This window comes from Hoplias malabaricus, chromosome 2 (genome assembly GCF_029633855.1).
Source record: "Hoplias malabaricus isolate fHopMal1 chromosome 2, fHopMal1.hap1, whole genome shotgun sequence".
NCBI classification, from domain to species: domain Eukaryota; kingdom Metazoa; phylum Chordata; class Actinopteri; order Characiformes; family Erythrinidae; genus Hoplias; species Hoplias malabaricus.
Window position 1 is genome coordinate 21,277,001 of NC_089801.1, and position 16,838 is coordinate 21,293,838.

The window sequence follows — 16,838 nt, forward strand, 5'->3', positions numbered from 1 at the left end:
CGCTAATATTTTTCCCACCTGTATGTATGTATATATATATTCACCAAATTTTAACTGGGATATTATAAAAACAGTTGCACCTATTTTAAGCTGGATTTAAAATGTGTAACTGTTAATTGTACCCCTCAGATGCGTGCCTGCTTTTTCAATAATTAAATAAAACATAATGAATCATTATTGGAAAATGCTACAAATATTTTATATTATATTGTCTTCATATATTTACTGATTCTTGTTGAATTTTAGCCAAAACATTTGCTTTTAAGCTGATAAAACAGGCAAATAACAGTGAGAAAACAGGAATGTGGGTACAAGACCTGCCAAAAATGTCATGTACAAACATCATCTTTTGAAAATCAGCACATAAAAGGCTGTCTGAGATATTTCAGAGTGACAAAGATAAAAAAAGAACATTTGAATTAGAATGGGTAGACTTGGAAGTTAACCAAGTGGCCTGGAAATAGTAGATATTTGATCTATACTATACGTATTGTCAACATGGCCACCTCCTTGTGGCCACCCATTCCATGGAATTCCACATTCATGAATTTAGATTGCTACATCTTGATCGTAAAATGAGTCATTGCCCCTTTAAAGGCACCCAGGTAACAAAGTTCTGAAGGTTGTCCGTGGTCCACCAGTGGAGAGTCTGGACGATCCCGACAGCCATTGTTCCTCCAGCTGAGAGAGGAGGGATTCATCACTCATGCAAATTCATCCCCAGACAATGGAAAGCCATTTTCTCGCGTAAACAGTGCTTTATCAGCTGCTTTCAGCACAGCCTTGATGCCGGCTGCCTTTGTGTTCTTCCCCGCATAGGGGCCCTAGCTCACTAGAGAGAAAGAAGGAGGGCTGGGAGGTTTAGAACACGACCCGATGTGCTTCTAATCTAATGCTGCAGGAGCGCTAAGCTGCAGTAATTCACCAACTCAACAGCAAATAAATCTCCTTCCACCTTAAAATGAAGCTTTTCTTTGGAGTTCTATGGTGTGAGGGTATAGTACAAATACATTTGGTTCCTGACAGAACCTTTCTGCATATGGTTTTATAACAGAACAATATGAAGGAACAGATCATCATTTTGCAACAGCTCTTTTTTTTCCACCCATCACAGGCAAGTTGTTGATTTACAAAACAGAACGGAAGTTAGTGCTCTCCTTCAAGCGTGCTGAACCTCATTAGAAGCCTTTTATGAAGATGACTCCTATAAGAGATGGAAGAATCACTCAAGGACGGTGAGAACACAGTTCCACTGCTCCTAATTCTGGTTTTGGGGGAGGAGCTTTAATGCCTAGAGCACTTGAGCATGGTGACTTGAGGTTCATGTGCAGTTGCTCCAGAGCTTCTCATGATGTTGCGAGCTGTTCCATGGAGATGATACAAGCTGTGGCCACAGTCAAACACCTGTGTCTAAAATGCCTGTAGTTACATTATTTTATATTTATAATTCATTCCATCATGAAGACATCTATCCACTGAGAAAAAGCAGAAATAATAATGCCCAGACGTAACTGTCCAGAAACAGTGGGTCCACCAGGCACTGATATCTTGTGATCTATGTGATAGAACTTATTGAATGCCACAGATGACCTTACTGCCTCTATCTTCGCTTTCCATCAGGACAAGATCGGAAATGTCAAGGGTTAAAAGCATTTATCCTTTCAGGACGATGGTCAAAAAATAAAAACTGAAGGAAGCAATAGCACAATATCTTGTTTCACCCTCACCCTTGATGCCCCCACTTTTTATTTTTATTTTTTTACCAGTCTTTCAGGTCCTGGAAACACAGGACGATGCCGACAGGTAATTCCAGAGCCAGACATAGTGAGAGACATTACATAGTCTCAGCCCTGCCTTTGGCTCAGGGCTTGAGACTGAGGTTGAGCTCCCATATTGGTTGGCTTCTTCTGTTTAAGGGCATGAAAAGTGGGGGATGGGGCAAGATGTACATAGTCAATCCACCTACCAATATGTCTTTGGTAGACAGTTGGAGAAAAGCAAAGCATCTGGAGGAGCCCCACACAGACACAAAGAGGACTCACCCAAACTCCTTGCACACTTAGCCCTGTTCCACCAATGTGGAACCTGTTCAAATGCTCTTCAAAAATGTACATTTGCATCAATCTAAGTTGTTTGCAAACCTGAAAAGTTTGTTCTCAACTAGATCCAAAGGATAGCAGGTGCGCCAGTGTGATGCCCATGGGTGCATCGAGTAAAAGAAGCTTGAGAAAGAGCACAGAGCCTCAAATAAAGCATTATCACACTGTGGAAATGGATGCTGTCATTTACAATGTGCTATATATATTTTTACAACCCCTGCAGCAAAGGCCAGAAGCCCTGTGGGATGTGCAATAAGATGAATAAAAATTAAAAGAAAAAACCCAGGAAGGTGCCCCATTTGTTTGTTGTCTCGGTCACTGTGACATTAAGTGTATTGGCTACTTTTCTCTGCTGTTCACAAGTTCAGTAGAATTGCTCAGAACTCATTTACAACACAGGTATCATATCACTATCATCTGAACCTGCTGTTCGAGTGGAACAGTGGATTAACCATGACTTTTTCCAAATGCTATCCATTTATCCCTGGTTCCTTTTGTGGAAAAGGGCCAATAGTGACCCAGGGACTTCAAGCCCCTGCAGCTGTGTTGTAGTGATACCTCCAGCCATAAATCCAAACACACTAAAGCTAAAACAGTCATCCTTTAGCAAGTCATTCATGCAACACCTGCCACCATTGCCTGATTAGCATTACCCAAGTACTCATCCAGTTATGTGTTCTGCTCAATGACGTATGCTAATGCTAATATGAAGACCCTTTGATTGACTCATGCTGTTTCTGTGTCCTCTATTTCTAAGACAATTTTGAAAAGCACTCTGCAGATCATTGCTGCAACTCTTCTAACATCTTCTAAAGAGCATTAGCTAATAACCCATTCCACAATTGTTCATTTCAGACAGAATCTACTCATTCCTGTATTGTCCGCAGTAATAAGACTTCAAAGGGTGATTAGCCATGAGCTAGTTCAATTACAGACTACGTATTAGCATGCACATTGTAGCCTGAGCAACCACTACCCAATACCCTGCACCTCCAGCTCCTGCAAAACATTCTTATAACGTCCAATGCCAAAAGTCTTAAGTCTCCTGAAGAGCATTAGCCAAGGACCCTGCTGATGACATGTTTTACAGTCAACATCATGTGATCGTGTTAATTTCCAACACATTGTCTGAAAACAGCTCATCATGCAGTTGATTAACAGAGCTTCTGCTAATTGCTGTCTTGGGGCTGATAATTGATGGTTCTGTCCTGATTCTGACTGCAGCTGTCCCACATGAGCATGGAGAAGAGGCAGATGCTTCTTCAGCAGCATTGCATCCTGCTAGCATCTGTGTGTAAAAGGTAATCTATAAAATTATCCACAATGAACCTGGCTCAACATAATATCGTCACTATCACATTCCCGTCATATCAACGTCATTGCTGCTTTATATTATGAAAGTGAAAATAGGACATAGTTGTACATATCTATGGTATGCCACAGTCATATAATAATAATAATAATAATAATAATAATAATAATAATAATAATAACAATAATAATAATTATTATTATAAGAAGTAATATATTAAGAATTATTTAATTAATTAAAATTAACACACTCTAGGAGCTGCGAGCACAAACTTGCAGCGCGGTGCTCAGCCAGCCACTGAGCCGATGAAGCAGTTACGGGTTAGATGTCTCCAAGGGGCACGTCAGCCATACATGTTGAGGGAGGAGAAAGTGCCAGACCTTCATTTTCCTCTACTTCTTCTATATTCTGCCAATCAGGTTGAGTCTCAAATACACTTTTCTAAACTTTAGGCCACATCTGCCCTTAAATTTTCACAAAATAAAATTAATTCTCTTTTTAAAATAATTCTTAGAGCTAAACTTAGACTAGAGTTTCTGTGGGATGTGCAATATTATGTTAGTGCCCATGTGCATGATGATCAATCTTGAAACTTCTGAGACATTTGAAAAGATTTACCGTTCATTAGTCTATAGGATTAGTGTTTATGGTAACACTTACTATGAAGCCTGTATTTATAATATAATACAATAAATAACAGAGTGCAAAAAAAATAAAAAAAATAATTATAATTATAAGAAATATCAAAAACTCTTGTATTGTACATGGAATATTGTGCATTGGTGGACTGGAATATTTCATATGATATTGTTTTAATATCATACAGTATTTTATTAAATATTGCACATTATACATACAAAGGCTTATAGGCCTTTATAAATATGGTTATAATGCTTTGTAACTTGGTAATAAAGCTTTGTAAGCATACTTAGAAACTCAAATAATGCCTCAGATTATTTTTTAACACAAATGTCACTTGTACTTTATAATGCCTTTTAAATGAATATTGATTGTGTATAATTATAAAACCCCCACAATATGTATTAGCAATTATAAATACATCATGAGTGTTTAAAATGCCCTTACTGTGCTTCAAGTGAAGTAATGGACAATTTATCTTATTATCTATTATATTAAAAAAGGACAATAACTTTACTCTCAATGACAGCATTTTAAACTTGATGTAAATATGATGTGTTTAAAATTGGTAATTTATTATGCACCTGTCATTACCCATTTGAAAGCATAGTGACTTAAGAGACTTATGAGGCATTACTGGAGTTTATAAGTATAATTACAAAGCATTACAAGAGTTATAACTTCACTTATAAAGCGTGTAAATACAGGTTTCATAGATAGTGTTACCATGTTTTTTTTTTTGTTGTTGTTTTTTTTTTTTTTTTTATGAACTGGGACACATCTAATTTTTTTCCCAACTGGAGATTAACACCAATGTAGACTTAAGCCATTACACCCCAGGCCTGGTTATTTTTTATCTGTTTTAGTGAGCCCAAATCCGTATGACTTGCAGACTTCACCACAGTCATGGGCCTTATCATCTGCAAGTTCTCAGCCCTCTAATCACTAAAGCCGTACACAAACTACACATGTAGTCTGCTGATGTTTCTTTAATTAATGTCATCACCTGACTCTGGCTTTTCGCTCACTTTCTGCCTTCCTGAAAGTGAAGCTTGAGCTCTGTAATTTCACACAAGATGACAAAATGATGAAATGCTGACGTAGTCCGGCAGTCTCCAGCGGACAGGAAGCTTAGCACCAGGCTGATCTGGAGGTGCTCAAAAGAATTAAAAACCTAATCCACCATAATCCAGTCTCTGTACACAAACACAGAGTGACACATAAACAAACACACTTCCAACAGGCCCAGAGACCTTGCTTTACTCTTCGCCTTGCAGCCAAAGACTCTGTTGTGTTAGCCCACTTCTGTCACCATTAGAGCTGCTTCTTCTCTTTAATGTTAGACCATTAGAGACCATCACACAGCGGTATGTCTCCTCTGATCCTCCCTACCTTTTGTATAAAACCCAGCTGCAGACTGATCTGAAAGAGCTTTGGTAACTTTATTGCTTTTAACAGCACACGTATCTGAAACAGCCTGAGGGGTGAGGAGTAGAACATGACTCTCTCTCTCTCTCTCTCTCTCAATCTCACACATACACATACATATATTAATAGTTGCTCGCCTGTACTCACCCGTGAGTAGATCACTTCAAGAGAGATGTTCTGGGGAGGAGCACTTGGAACTGTAGAGAAATAAAAAAGAAACACTGATAAGGATTAAGAGAACGTCTTGCCTTGTTTTTATAGATCAGCTACACCTTCAAAAAATGATGCCCTGAAGGCAGTAGTTCTATGGCTGCAATGGCAATGCGTACATGTACACACCATTCCCAGGGTTCATACAATGTGCATGAAATGTAGTTCGCACTACTTGGTTGTACATGTGGATTTCTGATGCTCACCCAGTGTTAAAAGTTTCATCCCTGAGTCTAACCCTGACAATAACCAAAACTATAACCCTAACCCTAATGTAAACCTAGTCCCTAAACCTAACGCTAAGCACCAGAAGATTAGAAGTTGTAGGATGTTGACATATCATCATTGTTCAAAGAACATTTTTTTTAGTTTACTACATCATTTGAACTCAACAACTGTACCTCACATTATGCAAAAATTCCATGATGAATGGACCAATAGAAGCTCTCCAAAATTACTTGGAATAAAGTATAAATACAATAAAATTAAAGTTTCCATCTTTGGAGAGCTTGTTCATATAGAACATGGACATAAACATTAACGTAAATATTAACATGTGACTACATTGTTACCAATTCGCCAGCAGACCTTTTAATGACTGAACAACAAATATGATATCCACCAATCATAGACTTGGTGGAGGTCAGACCCCAAAATATTCAGGATCAAAGAAAAAAAAATCATGAGCTAAAATGAAAGAATAGGTAATAAAAAACAAAACAAACAACAACAACAACAAAAAACAGATTTGGTCCCAACTGCAGAGACACTTATGCTATAACATTTAAAAAGTTCCGCTTTAGAAGTTGGTTGTATATTCTGATTTGTCCAAATAATCAACATTTTGGAAATGTTGTGATCTAGACTCTGGAGCTCTGAACTAATCAAATGCTCAGAGAACATCAACAGCTTCCTTGTTTCATCTTTTGTATCTATTTCCTTAAAAAACCTAAGGTTTTGCTTTTCATGACCAGCCCATGTTTATACTATTAATGTATCAGTGTAGGTATTATAATGATACATTATGACCCAATAGATATTGGTACTTGAATTTTTAATCTTTCTTGGAACTGGACTGAAACAACAAAAAGGCACTCTGCCCTGTGTGTGTATGTCGTCATACCGTATGGATACCTGACTAGTCACTGGGGACATGTTGTTAAATCTGTTATTGAATTAGCCTTTTGCCTGAGGGACCATCAAAGACTGATACACTTCGAATACGACTAGAAAGCCTGAGTGATTAGGCCAGGTATTGGTAATCAATTATCAAATTACCTTACACAAGATAACTTATCATAAACATTAATGCAAATACCCTTTGTAAAGACCCCCAGGTTATCAGCCTCTAGATGCATTTCACAGACATCAATACGGATCAATCTGTGGAAGTGTGTTTACTACAAAAATGCTCTTCACAATTTTCAGTCCATATCATGCTCAATCACTCATACATTATCAACACCAGACACATTATTGAAAAGCCCTTTGTTTGTGCACAGTTTTAGCATGTGTTATTATTTTTAGTGTTTATCTTTGTTTATTAAGTGTATATTAGGAATAATGCAGAGTCATCATCATTTCAGGGTGAGCAAAGAAGCCCAGGCATCTCTGTCCCCTGCAGTTTCACCCAGCCTCTCCTGGGGGATCTCCAGGTGTTCCCAGGCCAGCTGGGATATATAATCCGTCCAGCGTTTCCTGGGTCTACCCTGGGGCCTCCTCCCACTTGGACGTGCCTGGCATACCTCCAGTGGGAGGCATCCCAGAAGCATCCTTACCAAATGCCCCAACCACCGAACCCCACCTGGTGACTGGGCAGCCCACGTAACAAGGTCGATCTCAGCCCAAACAGGCAACATGGGAAAATCATGTGGGCCCACGACCTGTAAGATACAGAGTAGAGGTATGGAGCAATGCCCATTGGAATGAAGTATTGAATGAGGGCTTCTGGCATCATGGAGCTTGACAGTGGAAATAAGGTACAACGTTTCTATGAAAATGGCCAGTCAATACAAGCATAAGTTAATGTTTCCGTTAAAGTGGCCAGTGTGTGGGCATCATGTTTGCAGACACAGTTAGGAAGTGTTCCAAACTGACGTCCTCTTGAAGTGATGTTAATGTCAGAACACACCTCACACACACACTTCTATCAGCTTCAGCTTTGACTGGTTTCTATAATTCAACACGAGTTGAATGTGTGTGTGAGTGTGAAAGAAAAAAAAAAAGAGAGAGAGAGAGAGAGAGAGAGAGAGAGAGAGAGAGAGAGAGAACAGAACTAAAGAAAGGGAGTCAGAGAATGAGAGAGAAAATGAGAAAAGAATTAACAAAAAAAGGGTAAGAAAGAAGAAGAGAGAGGAAGATGTGGCATGGCACAATTTCATTAGTGCGACACGAAGGGGCTTTAATTAAGCAGGAAATGGAGGGGCTGGTCTCGCGGCTCATTTGAAGTGTTCTGCAGCGGAGGCTAATGGAAGCTGACAGACAATAAATTCCCGCGGCCTCTGAGAGCACTCTGTGGCTGTGAAGGTAACACAAAGAGACAGTGGGACACAGACCAGGCTCAAACAACACTCACCGGCCACCGTCCCAGTATTTACTGGGCTGCTTTGCTACTGCCTACATAGTCAGCTCTGTAAGTACACTGCACAAGAACCAGAGCCACCACTGAACCAAAAAACCTCACAGGGTACGTCCCAATATACAGATTGCTGCCTTGCTTGAGAGAGAGAGAGAGAGAGAGAGAGAGAGAGAGAGAGAGAGAGAGAGAGAGAGAGAGAGAGAGAGAGAGAGAGAGATGAACATTCTCAGTGCCTCTGTGTTTGTGTGTGGAGTTAAGGGTGAGGTAGAGAGTGAGAGGAGAGTCACACTCAACATTCTGCTCATGCTGCTGTCTTCTTTCTTCAGCTCTCTATCACTCTATCACTCCATTTGGTCTTTTTTCACATCTCTCTCTCTCTCGAAGAGTATCAATCCATCCCCTATTCCTCATCTCTCTCTCTCTCTCTTCCTCTCTCTCTCTCTTTCTCTCTCTCTCTCTCTCTCAAATTAGGGACACATCTAAGACCTCATTAAGTCCTGACCGACTGGACAGTGATGATAAGCGTCCAACAATTGAATCTTTGACAATCGGTGGACAACATAATCCTCAGGTTAATACCTCGGGCAATCGCTTGTTTCAGAAAGCTCCGGAGAACCGGCTGGACATCCAACAGGCTCTTTATTGTCCAGTCAAAGACCGGATGAAGTTCAGATAATTTTCAGTCGTAGGCATTAGTGTCCAGATAAACATATTGACCATTTCCCACTTGGCTCTGCCTTGCTGGTGTTTATCTGGAAGTGATTACCCTTCCTATGGCTCAGTGGTCAGATTCTAGCCAGTTCTACCCAGTCACGACTGTCCTGGGAATGAATCACCTGCTAAACAAGGTCTGGTCAACTGTGGTCCTGTGACAAGGAACCGACCAGTGATGAATAAGACAGCATTAGGTTGATATATTCTGAAGCAGTAGATGGCTATAACTGTAAACCTGGATGTGTGAGGTAGTTTAAAGTTTCTGAAGTAACACTAAACATTTCCTTAAAACTGGAGAGTAGTCAGCAGTGTTTCCAGATTTGAGCTGCAATTTGAAACTGTGTCAGAGCGATGGACAGTCTTCAGGTGGTATAGGTAGATGTTCAAACCTTGGACCACTGACAATCCCCAAAAGACTTGCTCTTGTGATTACTTTCCCAATTACAGAATACAACTCGGCAATTCCCTGAAAACCAACAGGGAAAAATCTGGAATCTTCCCCTTTTGGAATAGTCTTGTCCGTAAAACCTGGACACAAACAGTGAAGAAGTGAAGGATTGAGAAATGAATGAGAGATGTTCTCTCCGGTCTAACAGAATTCAAATGGAACGTTGATGGAAGATTCTTAATGGAGATGCACTGACACCTCCATCAAGTCAAATCCGTCTCCTTCACGTGGCGGCGTCCTGCCAGAGTTGAGTGACATGGTGCGAAATTGATTCCACGGAAGACGTGACTAAGCCACGAGGAGCAAATGTAACCAGACATCCTTTAATGAGGGATAAATTAGTCCATTAGCCGCAGATGGATCCTGATGCATGAAGTAAATATTTACAGAATTCCATGAATTCTTGACCGCTCTCAAACATGACGGAGAAGATGTGGACACATGGGTTAGCATGTCCAGTAAATTCAGGAGGTATTTCAGAAGAGATGACCGTTCAATGCTAGGGTTCTGCGGTGGTCAAAAAAGCAACCTGGTATCAGGCTCTAAGTGTGTAATCCATACGTTGCTGGGGTTTTCTGGAGATATCTGGAACCTGGGTTCTTTGAAGACATCTGCAAGTTGGGCTCTCTGGATATATCTGGAACCTGGGTTCCATGAAGACATCTGCAAGTTGGGTTCGTTGGGGATATCTGGAACCTGGGTTCTCTGAAGACATCTGCAAGTTGGGTTCTCTGGTAATATCTGGAACCTGGGTTCTCTGAAGACAACTGCAAGTTGGGGTACTCTGGAGACATCTACAAGCTGGAGTTCTCTGAAAACATCTGGAAGCTGAGATATATGAGGACATCTGCAAGGTGGGGTTCTCTGGAGATATCTGGAATCTGAGTTCTCTGAAGACAAATGCAAGTTGGGGTCTCTGAAAACATCTTCATACTAGGGTTCTCTGGAGACATCTTCAAACTGGGGCTCTCTGAGGATATCTCAATATGGGTTCTCTGAAAATATCTATTTGCAAGTTGGGGTTCTCCAAAGCTGGGGTTCTCTAGCTCCAGGACATGAGTCCAGGGCCCTGAGCACGGAGTGGTCACTGTGTCCATTTCCAGGGAGTAAATGGTGGTTTTGCTGGAGGTGGTGGTAAATGCTGGTGAAGTGGTTGGTGTAGTGTAGTGGGTTACAATGTAAGACCCTACAGAGTGACTAGGGTTCAGTTCCCTGCTCAGGTAGCTACTACGTTAATAGGATTCCCGACACAACATTCATTTACCTCTGTAACTAGACTGGAATTGCTCTGTGTAGGGGCATCTACCGAATGCCTGGAGCTGTAAAAGTAAAGGAGGAGGGGGTAAATGAAGGTAAAGGGGGTAAACACAGGGGTCTTTACCATCTGACAGGGTGGTGATGAGCATGTCCTCGGTGCTGATTCCAGGTCCATGGTGATTGAGTGCCAGTACACGCAGAGAATACTCCGTAAACTTCTTCAGACCCTCCATCCTGTAGCTCTGACCAAGCACCTCCACACTCTGATGATATTAATAATAATAATTAAGAAATTACCATTACACTGACCCCTAGTGATCTGGAGATAACACTGATTGTTTACTACATTTGCCCTTTTTTACATTCTTACCTGCTCTTTTCCGGTGGATGTCTCAGTCCAGAGCAGTCTGTAGCCCTGCAGGGGGCCGTTAGTGTATGCTGGAGGGTCCCAGGAAGACTGGATAGAAGAGGGGGACACAGCCTCTGTCTGGAGATTCAGAACAGGACCCGGAACCTGAACTACTCCATACACAGAGAGAGAGAGAGAGAGAGAGAGAGAGAGAGAGAGAGAGAGAGAGAGAGAGAGAGAGAGAGAGAGAGAGAGAGAGAGAGAATTTGAGTTAAAGACAAAAGACAGAAAGAATGAAAGAAAGAAAGAAAGAAACAAGTAAGAAATTTTAAGAGAAAAAATGAGTAAGAAAGAAAGAAAAAAGAAAGACAGAAAAAGAAAGAAGTGAAGAAATTAAGAAAAATGAGAGAAAGAAAGAGAAAAAATAGTTGCAGGTAAAAGTGTGAGAAAGATAAAAAGAAAAAAGTGAGACATTCATAGAGAAAAATATGAGTAAGAAAGAATGAAAGAAAAAGAAAGATAGAAATAAATAGTTTGAAAGAAAAAATAAAAGATTCAAAGAGATGTATGAAAATGAAAGAAAACAGAAGAAAGAAGGAAAATGGAACAAAAGAAAATAAAATAAAAGGTAACAACAAATATCTAATGACAGAAAGGTGAAGTTAGAGAGAGAAGAATGAAGGAACGTGGGAATGAGAAATAATTGTTTGGTGTGGTACAGTGTTAACTGCGTTCGATTCCAGGTCTGGGCAACCAGTCTGTGCTACACCAATAAGAGACCTTGGGCAAGACTCCTAACACTGCGTTGGCCTACCTGTAATACCAGTAACCTTGTAAGTCTCTCTGGATAAGGACGTCTGCCAAATACCATAAGCGTAAATGAAAATGTATTAAAAGATTGTTTTAAGTAAAAGAGAAAAGAACAACAGCGGCACGGTGGCTTAGTGGTTAGCACGTTCGCCTCCCAGTGCTGGGATCTTGGGTTCAAGTCCCATCTGGGTGGAGTTTCCATGTTCTCCCCGTGTCTGCGTGGGTTTCCTCCGGGGTCTCCGGTTTCCTCCCACAGTCAAAAACATGGAGGGTAGGTGTATTGGCTTCTGTCTAATAACTGTCCTGCTGTGTGAGTGAATGAGTGTGAGTGTGCCCAGATATGGATTGGCACTCTATCCTGGGTGAAACCCTAGTGCCCGATGCAGTCCTCCAGGTGGACGGTCGTTCCTGGTCGAGAGTACACTGTGCGCGTTTGGCTGCCGCTTCTCGCCAGTGTGTGTGTGTGAATTGAGCGTTCTGAGCAGTGTGAATTGTAAAGCGTCCTTGGGTATCTAGAAAGGCGCTATATAAGTGTAACGATAGAACAGGAAGGAAAATAAAGAAAAGACATTCAGCTGTTTCTCTGCGTCGGTGTCTAATGGAGCTACAAGGTAGAAGGGCTTTGGCCTGGTCAGTTGAAGGTCAGTTGTCTGCTCCTGAGTGGACCGAGCTAAAGCTGCATCACTCTGTTCACAGAGTTAATAAACGCACATATTCAACACTGCCCTAATCTGGACTTTAGGGGCGTTTTTGTTCTTTTTTGTTGGAAATGGACAATTGCGGCATCCCAAACTGCCTTGCTCACACCGCAGTACGTCACATTTCTTAATCAAGGGAATAGGGATTAGGCACCTTTTCTGTTCCCTATAATAGGACCCTGCTCCATTGCGTCCAACTATTAGTGGACACTCCTGAGCAGACAATAATGACCCATGATTCAATCACTGACCAGAGGGTCCTTTCCGAACCTTCAGCAAATTCCCTCTCATCTTTCAGACGTTTGTTTCCCTCTTCCCCGGAGTGTGTTCCCTCTGTATGGACGTGTGTGTTCCTCTGTGTTTGGACAGGCGGAGAACTATAGGCGGAGACGTGGTCCGGCAGCTTTGAGAAAAGGTCAGTCTGTTCAACATCTCCGCCGAGGCTCATTAGAAAGGTGAGAAGCTGGGGTCTGAATGCTGCCGTCGACACTTAAAGGTCGATAATGGAAGCCAATACCAGGAACCTTTCAGGAGGCTTATGCAAGTCCATTTAAAGGAGCTGTGTGGCAATGACCCATCACACCTCTGTGCTGACCAGCTGTCCATCAACTTACACTGAATCAATGGTCCCGCTTTAACTGATTATATCTATTTTAAGTCAGCCATTTTAGCAGGTTTGGCTAATTTGGAATAAAAGCTAAACTCCTATGAGCATGACATCTTCAGCTATTTTATACATAGCTTCCATTCAGGTATCACTAGCATTATACTAACTGTTGGCTAATTTCACTGAGCCAATTAACCAAACAGCCTGGGCTAGCTATTGCAGAATTAGCATATATGTGCTAATAAGTGTTGGCTTGCTATTTCTATCCAGAAATAGCCATGTTAGCATGTTTAGTTTGGCTCTTTGCAGTGACCCTGTCCAGTGCTGGTGCTGTTAACTCACGCTCTTGCTGTGTGGTCAGTCGGATTGGTTCTGAGCTCTCTCCGGGGCCCAGCTCGTTGTAGGCCACCACTCTGAAGGTGTACACAGCCTCAGGCTTCAGATTGTTGACCGTAAGCTGGACGCTCTCTGGCTCAGACACGTTTACTGAGCGCTCTCTGTACAAGAGAATAAAACAGAACAAAACAAATCAAAACAAAAGGCTCTGAGTAGGATGAGTAGGAATTAAAAGACCCCCCTTTAAGACCCCTTCAGGCAAGGTGTAAACACTATGGCCTTAGAACACCTCGTGAGTTCAGCCCTGAGTTGAGACATACCACATGACCACCAGGTACACACTCAGAATAAAACAGGCTTCAAGGGAGCCGTAAAGAGAAGCTAATATAACACTGACCATAGGAATGGGCAGTAAAACAGAGGTCACACTGCACCAGTTAAAAGTTTGGACACACAGAGTTGAAATATACATAGTAAATGTACTTTCTCAGGTTCAGCGAGATTCTAAAAAGGGGTATATTCCTCCCTTGTCCACGAGGGAACACAGTTCTGGTTCTTAGTGAAATATCTGTGATTGCTTCTGTCAAATTCTCACAAAGATCAAACCCTACGGCATTCTCCCCCTCTCCACTATTCAGAAGGGTCGCTTTCAGCGCCTGTCCCTTTAAATGAAAATGAGCCGCTCGCTGTTCACCCCATCCTCACTCGTTGTGTTTGTTTTGCTGCATTTAACCTCATCTGTGTGCTCTCACATAAACGTGGGTCCAGTGCTGTGATTGGACAGACTCAGACAAGGGGGTGGGGCGATTCTAAAGTCCCCACACTTGAGGTCAGAAAAGAAGCAGGATCAGAACAGCTTGTTTAATCCCATGTCTTCAGACTTAGGCAGCCCACAGTAAACAGACAGCTTGGTCTCAACGCGGGACTGAACACACCTTCCTAAGATATGTTCAAAAGAACAGATAAAAACCATAATATTGTTGAAATAGTAAAATACACTTAAATGCCCAGACCTTAGAGAGTATTTACAGAATCATGGTACATGAAAATAAAACAAAACCGAGGGCTCTCAAGTGATATAGTTGTCTAAGTGTTGGTTCTGTCATCAGGTGGTTGATGGTCCAGTCCCTGGTTTCATCCCCAGTAATACCTCAGCCAACCGAGGCTAGGAGCCCTAACAGAGAACCTGGGGATCTGGCGTTCTCCTCCGGTGCGTTGGGGTGTCCGGGTGACGTTGCTTTATCAGGTATTGGTTGACATCACATGTCTCAGAGGAAGCCTGTGCTTGTCCTCACTCTCCCAGTGTTGATGACATCATATGTGAAAGAGGGACTATATCTATATTTTACTCTATCTTACAATAAGGAAAAAAAAAAGTAGGGTATGAAATATTTAAGGAAACCACTCATGTAAAAAACCTATGTCATTCTGTATTTTTTTTTTTTTTTGTATAAAAATATCAACATATATTTTAAAATCTTTTTTTGGGGTTTAGTTTTTATGCATTTCCCCTGCATTGGAGCATAAGCTTCTGATTCAGAGAATCTTTCAAAGTGATTAATGGTCAAATGGACGTGCCCAAATTTTTGACTGCCTCTGTATGGAGAAAGAGGCAATTCTTAAACACATAAATTTTTAAAATCCATTCATATATTCAGTGCCTGTAACTGCTTTATCCTGGTCAAGGTCGTGGAGGGGCTGAACTCTATTGGGGGTCTTTGGTACCGATGCAGAAACACCTCCTGAAGAGGGCATTTCTACAAACTGATTTTTAAAATTGACCTCATAACTTTCTTTTTTTATCTAACAGGGAACATATATCATATCACTGAAAGGCAAAGTGAAAGGAAACACCCAGTGCTTCTGCCGCGGATTATTAAAATTATTTATGAATGTATTTATTAGATCTGATTGACACTGGGTATTATATTATATACTCGAAAGCTTTCATTTCTCATCTCCCTGAAACCTAACAGCTGGTCTTTAGTGGACAGCTGTAATTATCTTCTCCGAGGCCTGTCGGGGGGTCAGATCTCTCATGTGGACAAAGGCTTATTGGAAACAATGCTGAGTCATAGCTCTCTGTCTGTGCGAGATTTATCGGTGGTGGCTTCGTTCTGTTAATTATGAGCTTATTGTTTTCCCCTAACTTCTTCTCATCTGTTGTTTTTGGGGAAACTTGTTTCACTGCGGGGTTGGGGGTGGTTGTTCGTATAATAGAGTACAAGCTCCTTAAACTTCCGCCTTCATCCATAAATATATGTTTAATCAGCCAAATCATGTCTGGTGTCCAAAGCTCATTTGGTTTCATGCTGGAGCTACAAGGTTAATTTAGTTAATGAGCAATGGAAGATGATTGGAGAATTAGCATCATAGTCCACATTTAAGTAAGCATTTACTAGGCTCTGATAATTCTGCATGATCAAATAATGTCAAAGGCATGGCTTCTAAGGGTTAAAATGGTAAATGTCACATACAGAGAGGTCTAAGTTTTGAACAAGGTGCTAGAACTATTTTAGCAAAGCAATGTGTGTTTATACATTTGAATGGACAGAAGAATGTGTCACAGGTTTGAGTGTGATTTGAATAATTCAACTAAGGGAATATTTCCCAAATCTTTGAAATTATTCATTAATTCATTCATTGTCTGTAACCCTTATCGAGTTCAGGGTCACGGTGGGTCCAGATCCTACCTGGAATCATTGAGTGCTTTACAGGGCAACACACACACAGTTTTTCTGACATTGTGTAATCCTGGGAAAGTAAGGTCTGTTATGTCATAATGTTGACAAGAGAAAATAACCCAAGACCAAAGAAAACCATACTGAAGCAATCCTGAGTCACTCTGACTCTGTGGCCTTTTAGGGCTTAAGTAGCCTTTAATCATAATTTTAGTCCTTGAAAGCCCCCCTCCAGTCATCGATTAACCCTCTGGGGGCTATAAATGTACTCAGTGTTACATGTGATGTTTGTCAATGTTGTTTTAGATTTTTTTTTTTTCTTAGAATTTTTTAGAATTAGTATAAATTTATTTGCCACTGTGTTTGCACACAGAGGAATTTATTTTCCACATTTAACCCAATCCATGCAGTGAAACTTACATTTACACATGCACTAGTGGGCAGTAAGCACACAGTGAGCAGGTGGGGGTTAGGTACCTTGCTCAAGGGCACTTCAGTCATGACCTGCTGGCTCTGGGGATTGAACCAGCAACCTTCCGGTTACACGCCCAGTTCCCTAACCACCAGGCCATGGTGTTATTGATACATTTGATACAGATTTTTCTAAACAAGTAAATTCAGCCTTTCCATTCCATCACAACATAAGCTACTACACCCCTCCCACCAAGAGCT

General features: G+C 41.2%; 1 protein-coding gene across 1 annotated transcript in view; it reads right to left on the bottom strand.

The window, feature by feature from the left end:
* Positions 1–16,838, bottom strand: part of dcc (DCC netrin 1 receptor) — a 276,917-nt gene that overhangs the window by 71,513 nt on the left and 188,566 nt on the right. The window contains exons 9-12 of the mRNA XM_066659309.1: positions 13,492–13,646; positions 11,056–11,204; positions 10,810–10,948; positions 5,626–5,675 (exon numbers count right to left, since the gene is read on the bottom strand). Coding sequence (XP_066515406.1) covers positions 5,626–5,675; positions 10,810–10,948; positions 11,056–11,204; positions 13,492–13,646 — 493 coding nt within the window. The remainder of the gene's footprint in view (positions 1–5,625; positions 5,676–10,809; positions 10,949–11,055; positions 11,205–13,491; positions 13,647–16,838) is intronic.